At 32.6% G+C, this 17,294-nt stretch overlaps 1 protein-coding gene across 1 annotated transcript in view; it reads left to right on the top strand.

Annotated features, from left to right (window-relative positions):
- The window catches only part of LOC107452715 (uncharacterized), a 107,222-nt gene that overhangs the window by 80,717 nt on the left and 9,211 nt on the right, over positions 1 to 17,294 (top strand). Inside the window, exons 5-6 of the mRNA XM_016069285.3 lie at positions 5,029 to 5,204; positions 9,608 to 9,744. Coding sequence (XP_015924771.2) covers positions 5,029 to 5,204; positions 9,608 to 9,744 — 313 coding nt within the window. The remainder of the gene's footprint in view (positions 1 to 5,028; positions 5,205 to 9,607; positions 9,745 to 17,294) is intronic.

Below are 17,294 nucleotides of genomic sequence, written 5' to 3'. Positions count from 1 at the left end.
TGTTTTTTTTATTATTTATTTCTAAAAGAACTGGCTTGTTTCAAGAAGTTATAAAACTTTGTTTCTTCTACAAATAAGAAAATTTATGCTTCATAAAGATTAGCTTATTAAAACTTTTTTATAAAATGTACGATTTTTGGGAAACTGAGGAGTTGAACAAATAGGAAATGGCACGCTGTAAAGTAGGTTCGCTCGATGAACAGTGAGGTCAAAGGTGGCTTTTGCCCCCCCCCCCTCACATTTTCTAAAAGAAGATTACACAGCCCCTTCTAAAATTGCAATTTTTCACTCAATAGTCGTGTAATTTAATTAACAATTAAAAAAGAAAAAATACGAAAAAAAAAATTTGTGTCTGAATTTTTAAAAAAAAATTTCTCTAATTCAAGTGAGCTTTAATATCTCCTTGGTGAAAACTGCTGCTGCCATATATATATATTCTATATATATATATATATATATATATATATATATATATACTATATATATATATATACTTACATCTTTTTCTGACATTGCTTGACGAATGAGCATTATTCCATCAAGGGCATTTTCAAATTACAGTTTTTCTCTAGGCAAATGTGATAGCCTCTAAGGAGCATATTTCCTAAAAATTGCTTAAATTCGTCAGTTACGAGATGAAATTCTTGATTATTTTTTTTTAGCATACTTGCGACTTTCGTGTACTTTTTTTTGCAATAATATTTTTAGTCATCATTCCTTAAATCACTGCTACTTTTTTTGATGATGTTCACCATGAAATAACTCAGGAGCTGACGAAAATTTTGATCAGTCCATCCGGGTGATAAACTATTTATTTCTTCAGTAGTTTCACCCCGTATGACTTCATTACTTCCTGCAGTTTCTTTGTAGTTTTGCATCAAATATAAAATACTTTTCCAAATAAGTGCAAATTCTAAGTTTAAAAGCTAAAAACGTTTTATTTCAAGCTAACAACTAGCTCTGCAACAATTTGCAACACATAAAATTATTGCAATATTAAAATTTAAAAAGTTTGTTTTATTTCACATATTTGAGGAAAAGTTCTAAATATTCTTGCTTACCACTTGATTACAATGATAAATTCACCGTTTGACCATAGGAATTAGTTCAAAACACTGCTAACATTATACAGAATCTACATGCCAAGTCTTACAATAAAATGTAACTTTTTACGCACTACAAATAATGTGTTGCATAAATGTAATGTTTTATGCATTACTTGCATGTTAGCGTGAAAAGTGTTTCTCAAAGTCAATTTTTTCTCAAATATTGCCATCTAAGAAAGTTCTGGGGAAAAAGAATAATTTGAAATTTATTTTTCTGAAAAGGAATTTTATTTAGTTGAAAAATATGATTCATTCAAGGGTTAAAATAATTGTTTATATATTATAATTCAATTGAGGGTTAAAATACTTATATTAAATACTATGGGAGTAAAATGCTATAGGGTTAAAATACTTTTTCATAGACTATTTATATGCTTTATGTATTCGGAGTAATATCTCAAATAAATTAGAATGTGCATCTAAATAACTTACATTTTTCGAAAGTNTATATATACACAAGGTGACTCTAAAAAGATGGGTGTGTAATTTAATTTACAATTAAAAAAGAAAGAAAAAATTTTGTGTCTGAATTTTCTTTTAAAAATTTCTCTAATTCAAGTGAGCTTTAACATTTCCTAGGTGAAAACTGCTGCTGCCATAGTTATATATGGAGGGGAGAGATCGCCCCCTTTCTACAGTCACTGTGAACAGATGTAGATTAATAAAATTAATTCGAATTAATTATTAAAAAAAACGTTTGTGGATGGTGGTGACAATCAGTAAAAACGGAAATGTAAAAATGGAAATCAGTAAAAAAATGCATAAAAAATATGGCTATGGTCAAGGATGTTATGTAGCTCCGCTTTGTGAAAAAATTTCTTCTAGTAGTGGCAAAATTTATGTTTCAATGTATGTTTCTTAGTTTAGTAAATTTGATTCAAAATAATGTTCCCCACCGTTAGGTGAGAAAAACATAGAGTTTATAAGAAATGACACACATATTTCCAGTACTTCCGTGTTGAGACTTTTGAAGTGTTGGCTAAATTCTGAAAGTTTTAATTTTGAACTTTATACCACTTCATGAATTTTGCTGTAAGTCTCATTACTTGTATAACAAATGCTCCACTACGTTGTCACTCAAGTTCTAACACAACTAATTCATATTTTTTTCGTCTATGATTTCATTTTGAAATAACTATTGGTAAATGAAATATACCCAAAGAAAATGTTATTCTACTCTCAAATAAATTGGCAACAATATAGTTTGGCTATCACTGCTTTCTTTTTACATTCCAATGGATTGCCAACGGTTTCATATATTTTTATAAGCAAATGTCAGCAATTACTAAAAATTACCATCTAATTTATATAACTAACATCACCACATTTTTTTCAAAAATAATATGAACATTAGGTTAATATTTCGCAAATTTAAGTTAGCGCCCGTACGTAAGATTTTAAATAATTGTATAATAATTGTTTAAAAATAATTGTAATATTTTTTAATACAGTTTTTTAATATTTTTTATGATAGAATTTTTTCTGTAAACCTATAAAATGAAATAAACTGTGCTTTATAAAAAAAATTAAACCAGAACCGATCATTTTATACTGTGTATTAGCCAATCGGGAGTAACGAATGATATTTATTTTCCGTCAATTTTAGACCACTGCAATAATTTACTAAATATTTTACTTTAAAAATTTCAAACAAAGTACCTCATGTTTCTTATGCAAAATTGTAATAGATTGTTTCTGTTATCACCATAAAATATGTTAAAGAACAATAGTTTTTTTAAAATAATATGTGCTATACTTTTATGGATTCCTGGGGAATGTTTATGTAAACAGTGTAACTTATTGTATTGTACGCTATCGGTATTTTGCATAAATTGTGCAACTGTCGGACTGATATTTAGACTAGTCATTACATCCAATTAGGATTTGCATATTAGGGAGATTTCGCACGTTAACTCCTGTGCGTAAGATTTTATGTAATTGCGCGTCAATTATAGAGAAATGCTCATGCTGCCGTGAAAAACAACAAACTTACGCAAGTGAAAATAAGCGATTTCGAAAAAATCCGTAATTTAAAAACGCTAACGTAGTGGAATATCGCTTGAACTTAAAAAATCAAAACGAACATTTACAATAGACGTAGATGATCTCTTCGTTTAACCAATTGTTGTTATATCACACGATTCATTTATAAACTTTATCAATATATTTCTCCAAATTCGCATTCCATGACCATGTTTCAAGTTCGATTTTAGGCTTAAAGCAGAAAGCAACATTGAACAGCTTTAAAGGCGTACTTGTAGCTTTGTCTTTGTAGCGTTAATCACGCCAACCAAGATATGTTGTAGCGTCTTAAACAAACGCGAGCATGCTTCAAATCTTAATTACGGAAGCTAACATGTTGTTGTTCCTGGTGAAGGAAAGCCTAGATCAGGTCCAGAAGGCCCCGTCGCCTCAGTTCCCAATATATCTGCAGAAAGTCCTGATCAACCAGCAGCTGCTTAAAAGAAGCGCCAAGGCAAAAAAGAAGGTGATCAGAACTAGCACGTTGTGAGCAGGAACAAGGTTGGAAAGACTTCTCCCCATTTTGAAACCTTAAACACTTAAGATGGCCTTAACACTTAAGATGGAAACCTTAAGCACTTCATATTAAGATTTTGAAACCTTAAACACTTGAGGAAGCTAACATAAAAGTGCCTAATGATTGTAAACATTTATTGATACATCTATTGTTACTTTTTTGTACGTTTCTTGGCAATTAAATTGTCTTATTGTGAACTAAAATTACGACCAATTTTTTTCGTTACACAAGGTGTTTCGAATATATTTGGTTAGATGAGGCATAGATTGCATTTTCACAACAAAAAACGGGATGTAAACGCAATAAATAAAATAGAAGAAAATATGATACCTCATTTAATGATATTTTTACATCTTGTTAATCAAAGTGCAATGTTAAAACTGAAATTTAAATTTTTAATATTGTGAGATAATGCTTTTTGTTTTAAAATTATTTTTGAATAAAATTAGGAATTTTATAAATATAGTTACTGTAAAAAAATAATAATTCAAGATTTTCCTATAGCTATCACTTTCTTTTAATTATTTTTAAACTGTTGCTTCTTAACAATTATTTTTTTTTTATTGGTTTCAAATTTTAAGTTAAATTATGTAATTAGAAAAAAAGTAAAGCATTCCCCCCAACAAACTGCTGAAGGTCTGGAACCATAAAAATTAAAACTTCACAATTTCATGAGCAACAACATGATGGTGGCAATAAAATCATTATAGCTCTGTGTCATTGATTTCTTTTACTTGATTACAATGATTTAGTGACAAAGAGCCGCCTGTATAACGATATTTTATTTGTAATTGCGACCCCTAGTTCTATAATATTTGTATGGAATTGTGACTCCTGCTTCTATGAACTTTTTTTCTTCTAATACGAAAATGGTTTATCTATATGCCTTCTCATTTGCGCCACTTCACACTTCTTTGAAAGACCCTATTAAGCAGAAGTCTCAAAAATATTCTAAATTCTTTGTGAGACTTAATAAAGAAGGACAAAATCTCCAATGTAAATAATGTATATGTTACCCTGAATGATCGAAATCAAGAGAATGTCGACTTTCACCGGTGAATGTCAACAATCACGGAATCGCTTTGGTGAATGTTCAAAATATTTGTTATATCCGATTTGATATTAATTTATTATTTGATATTATTATATTTATTCGATATTTTAATATCTGCTGAGGATAGATTAAGAGAAACATCAGTGTTCGGAATACCGGTTGCATACCGGGCAGTGGCTCTGAACCTTAAAAAAGGCAGTGGCACTTAACTAGATCTAGATTTCGGATATTTTCCAAAGCGACTATGTGATGTCAGCATTCACCGGTTGAAGTCAGCAACCACCGTTTCAGTAACATACATTCTGAAATGAATTCATTGTCTATTGCAGAGCCCGTTTCAGGAACAGGAGGAGCATCTTCAACTCCCCCCATCCTCGCCTCATACAAAAGTTGGGCAAAAGGAGGAAGTCTAGTGTTCGAACCCAACACCTTCCTCCTCCTGGTATGCTGGTCCCCCGACATCACAGTTTCTCTGGCCATCACTCCCCCTTCCCTGTCAGCAAAGGTTAGTTTCATGTCTTGATTTTTTTTCAAAGAAGCCAATTCAGCTGGATTTCACGGGACTTCAAGCCGACCCATCACGTGACATCAACGCGTCACCAAATGTAGAATAGTGAAAACACGGCATATGCTTTTCTATTATTTGATAATGATATTCATGACGTCATTAGTGAATTCAGTTGCAAATAGTATCTTCTGTTTTAAATATTTTATTGCAATCAGATTTATTTTATTTCTCCTAGAGAAAATCTTTGCGACTGAATTTTTTTTCTTCAAATAATCTAAATATTATTTTGATTTGAAAAGAATTCTTGGTATTATACCACAGTAGCAGGAATTTTTTATATTTAATTTTTAATAAAAAAAAATAGTGCGTGGAGTACCTCCGCGCGGACGAAGTGAAACTTCGTAATGTGGAAATGAAAATAGGAAGGGGTAGAAATTGATTTTTAGTGAAATCATATTGTTTCTTTAAGACAAACTTTATTAACATTGCTTACAATTCACAATTGATCGCATCTTTTAATTACCATTTTCGAGTGGAGAAATATCCAAATCTCTAACATGTACAATGGGATTATGATAACTAAAGTAAGAAACGAAATGTTTGAGTTCTATTTTTTCAATATTTCTTGCTAAAACTGCATCAATGGTAGTTCCCCCTTTGGTTGTTGGATCATTACTACCATTTATCATTTCCAATCCAAATTTGTCTTTAAGGAAGGTTAACGATGTTTCTGCTTCAGGTAACGAGAAATTCACATTAAAATCTCCTGCAAGGATCACAGGCCGCTCGTTGCCATGGTAGCGTTAAACGTTTAACGCAACCCTGTTGGAAGTCGCATTAGAAGTTTCACTTCAAAAATGAAGCGATAAATTTTTTGAAGAAATTGTTGTTAAACAGTCAAATGTAGCAGTAACCCATTTCAGATAGTTAAAAGTCTTAGTCTTCTCGCTCTACGTCCTGCATTTCATGTCAACAAATCACAGGAAATTTTTCTTATCAGGCAATAAAGTAATTCTTCATCAAATTGCGCCAGAATCATCTATTAATATATTTAATTTGTGTTGTTCTCTTTACTGATAAATATTTGTTGTTTACAAAGAAAATCAGTTTTTTTAGTAAAGGAAATACTTTCATGAAAACTTTCATGAAAGTTTAAGGCGGCAGATCTTTCAAGACCTTTCCTCTGTTTTTAAAGTATGAAATAATTCTAGATAACAGAAAAGAGAAGAAAAAAGCGATCGAGGAAAAAAAAAGAGCTTATTTTGGTAAAATCAATTTAAAACAGCGTGAAAATAGTTTCTGATCTCTATAAGGAGAAAAATGGCCCGTTATATAATATAGAATAGGCACGTTATTTGGCACGTTATCAAAAAACTTGAGTTAGATGTAATGAAAAAGAGTAGATGAATTTAAAGACCCTTGGCGAGAGAAAAATCCGAATGACCTCAACAATTGTCTTGACGTTTCAAAGGATCATTGTAAATAAATGCTTGTAATTTTCTTTAAAAACCATGCAACTTATTTATGCATATTTATTATGCATTTTAAGAACTTATGACATGCGTATGAATTTATTTATTGACGAAAGAATTAAATGTAAAATAAATGAAAGTGTTGTCATAAATGAGTAATACCGATAAGTGGTATTGTTACATTATTCTGACGCAATTTATGATCGCTAATTTTTATCGCCTGATCGAGAAATAGACAGATCAATATCTAGGCGTTACAATAATGAGGGCTTGACAAAAATCTAAATCATTAGAACAAATCAATGAACAGCTCTAATGTTGAATTTATTTTTATGCATTTGGAAAGAAAAAAAAATACTTCTTTTGTTTTGTAAATGAATGAATAGAAACAACTCAAAAAAGCATTTTGCTTACCATTTTCAAACTTAACTAAATTAATAAGTCAGAGTGTTAAAAAAATCGCCATTTCAAATTTTCTTTTCGCGGTAATTATTTGATGGGTTGTCGTTTAAAATTTCACTGTTTAAAATAAAACAAAAATTTTTAGTCTTAGACGCACCAAAAAAAGTTTTCGTAATCTTTAAACTAAATCAGAACAAAAATTTGTTTTTTAAGCATAGAATTATTGGTATTTTTTTCTTATTAATTTATTTATTATTATTATTAATGTTTATTTTATTTTTTTATTTTTTTGAAAAATGAATTTTATAATTCCATACAGACATTTGAGTCTCCTAACTTAACTATCGCGACGACATTTTCCCCCCGTCCCCCATTTTTAATGTTGGAGAACTAGGTGTGTTTATTCGGAAAAAGTACGTTCTTCTAACGCATTTTGTAACTTAAAATATTCTCATATTAAAGGAACTTAGTACCTGAAAATCCGGTCATTAGATTAAAAACTATTCTAGTCGTTCAATTTTTTGTAGCTCCCAATAAATTAGTCCAGCTGAAGTGTTGGTAAAATAGTGTCGAAGTTTTTTACGAAGATAAACAGAATGAGATCACGACATGGTAACTTTATCTTTCTAATTATTCCCATTTGTTCAATAAGCCTTCCCCCCAGATTCGTAGCACTGTCAACCTACCAACCTGCCTCACCTTTTTAACCTTATCTTTACAATTCAAATCAATCATGAATAAAAATTGTAAAATATATTGTATGAATTTTTTGTTTTTATAATTGAAAAAATAATCTGTCGATTGCATATTAATTATTGTTTTTATTTTACAAGGGTTATTAGTAGGTTATGTTTCCGAAGTCCCAAAAAAGAAACAATTTCCTGGAGAGATTTATTGAAACTGTTAAATCAATATTTCTGTTACTTCTTCAGCAAAAGAACCACCGGAAATGTAACACTTGTCATTGCATAGAGTAAAATTTTTTTGGCCGGTATCATAAGGGTTTACCGACTGGGAATAGAGCCAGCGTGGCCTATAAAGCTGTTTGCCCGGGCAGTACAGATGAAAGAGACTGGGAGCTACAAAAGTCTGGGTGTTTCATTATTCACCCTATAGTCTTCTTGATCTTTGCTGCAAGCGACTTTCATTTCTTCCTGCATAGGGAGAAATTCCTGCCCGGGCGATAATTTACAATCCAGTGTCTTTTAACGACTCACTCGCTTTTTGGAGATATTCTACTTGGCAGTAGTTGGTCGAAATTAAAATGCAAGCTTTTATTTCCTTTAAATATTATTCCCTGAACTTAAAAAAAAAGTCAAGAATTAATTTTTTTTTATTTAAAAAAATGTCAAACAAGAGTCGTTAAAAGTCAGTGGATTGGAAAAGCGCGGATAGCGTTGACACACTGGCTTCTTTCTCAGGTGGTAGACCCTTATGATACCGGACAACAAAAACTTATACAATGGAATGACAAGTGTTATATTTCCGGTGGTTCTTTTGCTGAAGAAGTAACTGAAATATTGCTATAACATTTTCAATAAGTCCTTCCAGAAAATTGCTTCTTTTTATGGGATTTCTAAAAAATAATCAACCCATAACCCCTGAAACGACTTTAAATGCATACTCGCCAATTTTTATTGAATTTCATATTTGAGAAAAAACGTCACTTTAATCAAAAGCATGCAATATTTCTCTGTCTAAAATGCAGAGTGTAGTGGTTTTTTAAATTTTTAAAATGCTAACAAAGTATGAGGAACTTTTTGATGACTAAAAAAGACCGTAATCGGAAATTTGAAAAACAGAAACATATTTACAGCAAAATAATAACTTAAAACAAGTTTTGAATGGTTCCAATATCCTTCACATACCATTAAAAGTTACTAAAATAGTAAAAAAAAAATATCAGAAATTATACTTCTAACACTCCTTGTTTTTTATAATATTGCATTTAAATGTTAAATCATATCTTTTACTTCCACTAAAGAATTCTTTACATTTAGCATAAAAGCTACCAGCAATGCAATAATGGATAGAGTCTTTAACGCATTACTTACTCGTCTTAATCACAGCTGTTAGCATGTAGCCTGTTTATAACAGATTTTTTCCAATGGAAGTAAATGTTATATTTTATTTTCAGTTTATTCCATTTGATTTTAAACATATATGTATAAAAGACCTTACAATCAATCCTAGACCCTATTAAACTATGATTTTTTTACAACTAGCATGGAAAGAAAAATTTCGTTTCATTTAAACATGTAAACGCTGTTTTTTTTCCACTACATCAAAATTCAATGTAAAATTTCATTTTTCTAAGTTATAGGTTTTTTGTTGTTGTTCAAACTAATTATTTTACCTTAATAAACAATTAAAAATTACTCATTTGTTTTCTGTTACTGGAAACTTTTAGAGTGACATTACCTTTTAATCTAAAACAATTTAGTTGTTATAGTTTTTAACAAAATAAACAAATTACTTAAGCTATGTACATTTGATAACTAAAACATTTCGTTTTTATTCTTGTAGTGCCGAAGACCAGAAGTCACGAGTGTTTGCGGTCGGCGTTAAGCAGAGAATCTTCTCCGAAGTTTGAGCCCAGACCGAAAACGGCACCCCTCGCGGAGTGGGAATCACTGCCTTCCAACGAGGACTTGGAAAAAAAGGTTAGTTTATATCATTGGTTAATAGTTAAGGCCTGTTAACACGGTCCAAGTTCCTGAATTTCTCTCTCCAGGAAATTGGATGATTCGTCGATACTATTCAAGTTCTAGAATATCACTGATTGGTATGATGAAAAACCTGCCCATGCGCATTGTTCATATTCAACATTATGAAATCATACTTTCATGAATTCAAAATTACTAAATAAAATCGTAATAACACAAATATATTAAACAGATTAATTTATTCGGACCAAAATATATGAAAACGAACAACAAAATGGCATAATCTGATGCATGCTTGTTGACGTCACAAAACTTCAGAAGCTGATTGGTTAAGGGAGGAAAAACTAAGATGGGAAGTTGTTGTTGTTGTTGTTAATTTACGTCGCACTAGAGCTGCACAATGGGCTATTGGCGACGGTCTGGGAAACATCTCGGAGGATGATCCGAAGACTTGCCATCACAATTTTGATCCTCTGCGGAGGAGATGGCACCCCCGCTTCGGTAGCCCGACGACCTGAGCGCGAAGTCGAGCACTTTACGGTAGAACAGTTTAACGAGGACCAATACCGCACACCCTCGGTCCCTACGCAGACTGATCCAAGTGGTCACCCACCCGCACACTGACCGCAACCAGTGATGCTTGACTTCGGTGATCTGCTGGGAACCGTGTCTTAACGATCAGTCCACTGCGGGATGGAAGTAGAACATGCTCTACTATCATCCAAGGACTTGGACCAAGAACTTGGATGATCGGTTACACGATCCAAGCTCAAAACAAAACAAGTTTCCATCAATTTCAATCAATCTTCGTCCAAGAAGTTGGATCGTATAAACAGGCCTTTAAGTGATAGATGGTTGATGGAATAACACTCTTTCTAAAACTTGAAGAAATTTCGAAATCTTCCGTTGTATCCCTCCGCTAATGTTAATGCTTACGAGGCGATGTGTGAGCAGGCTTAATATTCCAGGAAGTTTTATTATTGTGATTTGTGTTTCAATTTAAGCCTAATTTTAATTCATAAGAGTTTACTGTAATTCAAACAGGTCATGAGCCTAAAACAAATTTAACAAAATTAATATCACAGCATAAATAAAGTGTAAGGTTCGCCATGTTTTGAGTCTTATCCCTTATTTGGCAATATTTGTGTAAAATAGCACCGTTTGTTATTTTTTGAATAACATCATAGCAAGCTTTCGGAGTCTTCCGAATTCATTTATTGTTTGTTTCGTTGAAAGCTAGATTGAAGAATGTGTTATACTGAAAACATTACAAGTATAATAATTTTGGATGGCACGTTTTTTCAAGCTCAGGGGTAAAAATCAGTCGTAAAAGTCTTACGACAAATTTTAACCCCCCTAGCGTCATCTGTGCCTTGTTTTACATGGTCAACCAACCATACTTTAATAATATCATTCCATCGTTGAATGCTGAATAATGCTTTAGTAATGTATTCGGCATCAGACACAACAGTTGGTTTGCATCTGCATTGCGTTCCTTTTAAAATAGAATTTTTATTTCTTGAACAAAAAAACATTTATCTTCCAAAATGTTTAAAATATTTTGAAAGGTCTTCGCCATAGCTTTGTGAAAATGTTTTCTTCATTTAATTTGAAATTTGTATGCACACTTATGTAATTTGAGTAAACAGTTATGTTCTTGAAAATGTGAAACTTCATTTGATTCTAAATTTACAAAGGTAGAAAAATCGTCAACGAAAAGACGTTTTTTCGTTAGCAACTGCGTTTTTTTCTGTTCAAATGTGGTTTGTTTTTCTCATTCGCGTCACAGCTAGTGAGTCTTGAACATGGGTGCCTAGCATGGAGTGGAAACACGTCTACTTTTTCCGCATTTGGTCACCGCAGGTCGCCAGTCTACCCGAATAGGTGTACGATTTTTGTAGAGACCTCTACGTATTAAAACTATCTTCCTACTCCAGAGGTTCGAAAAAACCTGGCCCCTCGGATAAGGAAACCACCAGCCACCACCCAGAAGTCGTTTGTGCGATCCCTTGCACCTACTTCCCAATCCTTCAACCCTACAGACCCACTAAAGCCCGTCTGCCTGGCCTTGTTGTAAGAGAATTGGTTAGTGACATAATTAATAAAATATTGTCGTCACTAACCCATTGCTGGCATTAAAAGTTTAACCGGTTTATTAAGTAAAGAAAGAGATTACTATTATAGCTTAAAAATAAGAACTTTATTACAAACACAGCTACAACATTAATTACAGCAATGTTTACATTTAGCATTGCATTAATCAAATAATATATTACTATAATGGATAGCAATTATAATGATACGAACTGTGGCTATACATTAAATTGGAATTAAAAGTAGGTTGGGTTATGAGGAAGTTAAGACAGTTGAATTAGTTATTTAAGTGGGACACAGCCTACTGGGTCCATCCATCATAGAAAGAAAAAAAAAATGAAATTTCATTTATTAAAGCGTGGAAGCAGGGGAAAAAATGAAACCTAGTTCCGTTTTTTGCTTTCCCGCAATACTTGCGACAGGTTCCATAGAAATGGCCATGACGCCTCTTGAAAAAAGTCACCTGGAGCCAGGTCTGGCGAATAGGCGTGCGGTCAATCAATTCAAACCGTAATTCATGAGTCCTGAAGCTCACAACCGCTGAGGTGTGAAAAGTGTCTCGGTGAAACAAAAAATTTTCTCTTACAAATGTGATTGCTTAGTCGTAATTTTTACCGTCAGTTTAGTTCCAATAATGATTTTTTTTTTCCTTTCGAAGATAGTATCTTAAGACTTCCAGAAAGCAATCGTCATCACCTTCCTAGAAGAAAGAACGGTTTTTGCCTTTTTTTGGAGTCGATTCTCCCATAGTTTTGTCCACTGTTTTGACTCTGTTTTTGTTTCTAATAAAGAATTGAAAAACCTTGTTGTTGTTGCTTATCCTCATAGATCTGACATTAGTCATATCAACTCCAAAAAGTAGTTGACAGCCAGAAAGTCGATGACAAGAAGGGGATTGGAAGTTAAGTCCCCCCTGGATAGTCCGACAAATCAAGTATGTGTTTCTGCGATACTGGATGGACACAGCATTTTTTAAAGGTTGGGTAAATTATTGTGCCACGTTCGAATATTAGACACTTTAAGTGACCAGTTGAGAATCTGGCCAAGGCAGTCTGGGAGCTTCGATCGCAATTGACTCCCAGAAGGGTGCCAAGAGATGTTACTGTGTACCATTGGTGCGTAGGTGGAGTTTGCCAGATTGATTTTTGTCTATATTTCTCATTGGAGTAAAGTTCCTGATAAATATAAGTGATGACCCGGTGGCAAGGGCGCCGGCAGCGGGGTGCAAGGGGGTGCACTTGCACCCCCCTGGCTTTTTTTTAAAAAAACTATTAAAGCGATACAGAAAAATAATTTTGTTACAAAAAATTTTTATTAAAAAATTTTTTATTCAAAAACAAATAATTAAGTAATTGATACACAACAATTAAAAAATTGCTTAATCGAACAAGAATTGTAATCGTCTTGTTTGCTGTCCAAATCTGTTTTTAACTTTTTCAATGAATTCTGAGTCATCTTTGATTCTTTTCTTATGCACACTGAGCATGCACTAACTTAGCAGATATCTAAGCTATATTTCTCAATTTCATTTAATAAAATATAAATTCTCAACTCAGACTCAGTGGCACGACAGCCCGAAGAGAGCCAAGGCCTACTGTGCCCATCTCAGTTTTCTAGACCTTGGGCTCCAGGGTGCAGGAGCAGATGTTCCGTTTAGGTGGTCAGCCGAACGCGAAACTCCCAGTGTTTAGTTCCCAAGCATGCTTGGTACTCATTTATCGACCAACTGAAGGGATGAAAGGCTGAGTCAACCTTGCCCGGTCCGAGGATCGAACCCAAGACCTGTGGCACGGGAGTGTGAAGCGCTTCAACTCATCCACCGGCCGTCTAAAATATAAATAATATTATGTTTTCTATTTGTTATATAGCTTAACAAAGGTGTATAACACAAACTGATTTCTCACAACTGTAAAACTTCATCAACACAATAAATACCAATCTTAAGCGTGCACAAACACGTTAGTATACGAAACTACTGTTTGTAGTTATTTGTGTTTCAAAGTCAGTAGCTATGCCAGCGCCATCAGTACAGTTTCTCGTGGCAAAATTTGCAAGTACAAGAAATTCGTACTTTTTTTTAAATATCTTGTTAACGACGAAGAAATATATCTTGAAAAAAATTAGCAGATGAAAGTATATGTAATAACGAACCAAAATGCAATATCAGACCATTTTAATTTTTTTTTGGTGGGGGGGGGGTAGTTTGTTAGAGGGTTGCACCTCCTTTTATATTATTCTGCCGGCGCCCTTGCCCGGTGGACATATCTTCCTAACTGCTCTCTTTGGCCAATCTATCTGCTATCCCGTTGTCACCAATCTTAACATGTGATGAAGTCTTAACATGTGATGCATTGGAGATGTACGTCATGGTGCTGTGAAAAACCTTTCGTCGAAGATGCTTCAATTTATTCCGCAAACTGATGTTCACGCGGCGCAAATGTTCTTTCGGGAGCGGTTTAAGTGAGAAAATACGACTCTCTACGTACAGTCACTTACAGCTTATCTGAGCTTTTAGTTTTTAAATTTAATAATAATCAATATTAAAAAATTCAACAAAATTCGAACGGAAGTAAATGTCTAAAACTTTAACTATTTTATTAGATTTCGGCATAAATTTTCTACCATTATTTAAATTCTTATGTGAAGCAGCAACCTTTTCTTGAAACGTGAGAGAAATTTAAATTTTATAAAAAATATTTTATTATCGAATTAAAGTTTTATTAATTGAAATATAATTTCATCAGCACTCAAACTAATGAAATTAAGTTTTATCTGGTATTGGCTACTTTCCGTTTAATTTTTGGATACCATTTATTAATTAAAAGAAATTATTATTATTATTATTGAGTTTAGTTTATCCACCATGCTTTAGACATCCGACTAGTTTCGACAACTTATTTTTTAAATATTAATATGAAATTTTAAAACACTTGTTTATTTGTTTTACTATGTGTAAAAACTTTACTATATTTTGTGAAAGCTAAGGGTACAGGGATTCTAAGTTCATAATAAACTCAATTTCAAAAATTTTGCCCCAAATTAGGTTTTTGCGCTAATCAGATACCCAAAGGATCGAATAAAAATATTAAAAGCTGTAATATTATATCACTATTACCTTTGTAAATTCAATATTTGAATAAGAATTTTATTATTATTACTGTTATACTATAATGTTATACTATGCCTAATGATTGATTATAACTATTTGAGACCGAAAGCTGTGACTCTGTTATTTTCGAATGATACTTTAGGTGATGAAACCAGTTCTTTTCCGATTACTTAATACCAAAATATTTGATCTTAGTGGACCAAATATTCCTCCAAGTTTTATAACTTTTTCTGTTCCAACCAAGTTCTTATAACCAAGTTCTTATAATCAAGTCTCATAAGTTTCACCCATTATTCAAAAGTTGTGAAGATAAACGTGACGCATTAAAATAACACTAGAGTAACAAAAGTTTTAACTGTTACAGCGAAACTATAAAAACCAAATTTTCATAACCTTATCTACAGCCTCCACCCTTCCTATTTAGAAGGTGATAAATTTGAATTTGACACAAAAAAGATATGTTTCTTCAAAAAAAAATGTAACCAAATAATCATCGATAAATTTTCCTTTTAGTTAGTTCAATTTATTTATAAATACTATTTATATTGATAAAAAAATATTGAACTAAACATACGTTTAAGAGACTCCTAAATTCTATGTCTATTACCACAATACCCATACTAATACAAGCATGAAAATTGAATTAAGCAAAAATAAAGACCAGAATTAAAGCAAAATAAGTCAAAATGGAAAAGCGCTATAACCAAAGGAAAATAGTAGTATATAACATATTGTAGCATAACCCAAACCAAAATTGTAGCAATATTAGCAGTTAAAACCAAAATTGTCTTAAACAAACAGTTTAAATAAAAAATGTGAGAATTTTAATAAAAACCAAAAAAAATTTAAAAAATATGCATGTTAGCACGATCATGGACACACTTCACAAGAGTCACTCTGCCATACTAACATGCTGAAGCCTTTCTGTAGTCAGTAGTTAAAACAAAAACTGACTTTGCCCCAATACCGATAACTAATACCACAATTAATTAATCAGTACTGGCGTAAATATTTGATAATATTATGTTGGGTGATATCATTAGAAATGTTTAGTATCAAAAACCCTTCAAAATGTTTAGTACCAAACATATCACTCATGGCTGCAATAGTGGCATAACTCAGAAAACACGCGTTTTGGACTAAGAACAGGTGTAAATATGAAAATAGACATTCTTTTCATCAGTAAACAACTCATAATTCAACTTGAAGGTAATCTTCGTTTAAGCAAACTAAAGCATTTCTTATGCATTTTGCAATGAGAACTTTAAACCCACTTATCTCAAAACTTGATTTTTTGAGTTGTGTCTCTATGAGCGATATAACACCAATAAATATCAATTAAAAAAATAATCATTCATAAATTTTAACTTTAGTGACTTTATTAATTATTTTATCAATTTATTTAATATACTATTTATTGATTAAAAAAAAAGTATTTAACTAAACACCGGCTCAAGACACTCCTAATTTATTCAATGCCTGTTCTTCCAGATTTTACTTCCTAAGGCACTTTCTCTTTTCTTCTTCTCCAAACAGACTTGTATCACAGAATGTGTCAACTGACTTCTGATATAGTTGCGATTGTCGTAATTGACGGTCCATCGTTTTTTGGGTGGTGATGGCAGGAATTTCATGGACACGCCACTTTCGAACTTTTGACTTAATCTCTGATCACTGCTGTCATTCCATCTTTCGTGTCCTTCCTTCTGTTGGCAGCACTTCAGTTCATTCCGAAAGCTGTAAGAAGGACTTCTTTGTCTTATGTAGTGCGTCCTTTCGCTTGGACCGTCGCTGTAGTCCGAGAATTCTTCGGTTGAGGACGAAGAACATCTGTGAGAATCCATCGCTAATTTTTTTTGTTTTGTTTTTAGTATTGGAAAAATAATTAAATTTATAATTAAGACATGAAAGCGTTACCGAAAACTTGGAAAGGTAAGATCGAATAGTACTTAGTTATGTGATTGCAACGAAATGATGATTTAAAAAGATTTACTATCAGTACAGACTTTAGCTGCTTATGCTGCCCTGTTAATTTCAATTGTCTCGAAATTAGAATGTGCGTCACTGAGGGGCAAATATTTTAACTTCAACTTTTTTATTAAAAAATGTACAAACAGAAATATTAAAAAAAAAAAATAGTGCGTGGAGTCTCTCCGCGCGGAAGAAGTTAAACTGCACAACCTGCGCCGTTAATTCTAGAAGAATCAGCAGTCGTAGAAGGATCACTAGTTCTATTCAATGACTCTTTTTCCTGCTCCGCTCGCTTCCGTGCTCTGTAATCACGGTAATATTGTGCATTTTTCCCTCGTGGACCTCTTGAACCAGTGGAAGTGCTTGTGGTTGC

Source organism: Parasteatoda tepidariorum, chromosome 3, assembly GCF_043381705.1.
Source record: "Parasteatoda tepidariorum isolate YZ-2023 chromosome 3, CAS_Ptep_4.0, whole genome shotgun sequence".
NCBI lineage: Eukaryota > Metazoa > Arthropoda > Arachnida > Araneae > Theridiidae > Parasteatoda > Parasteatoda tepidariorum.
The sequence above is the reverse complement of the archived record's forward strand: the minus strand, read 5'-3'. Positions and strand labels throughout refer to the sequence as shown.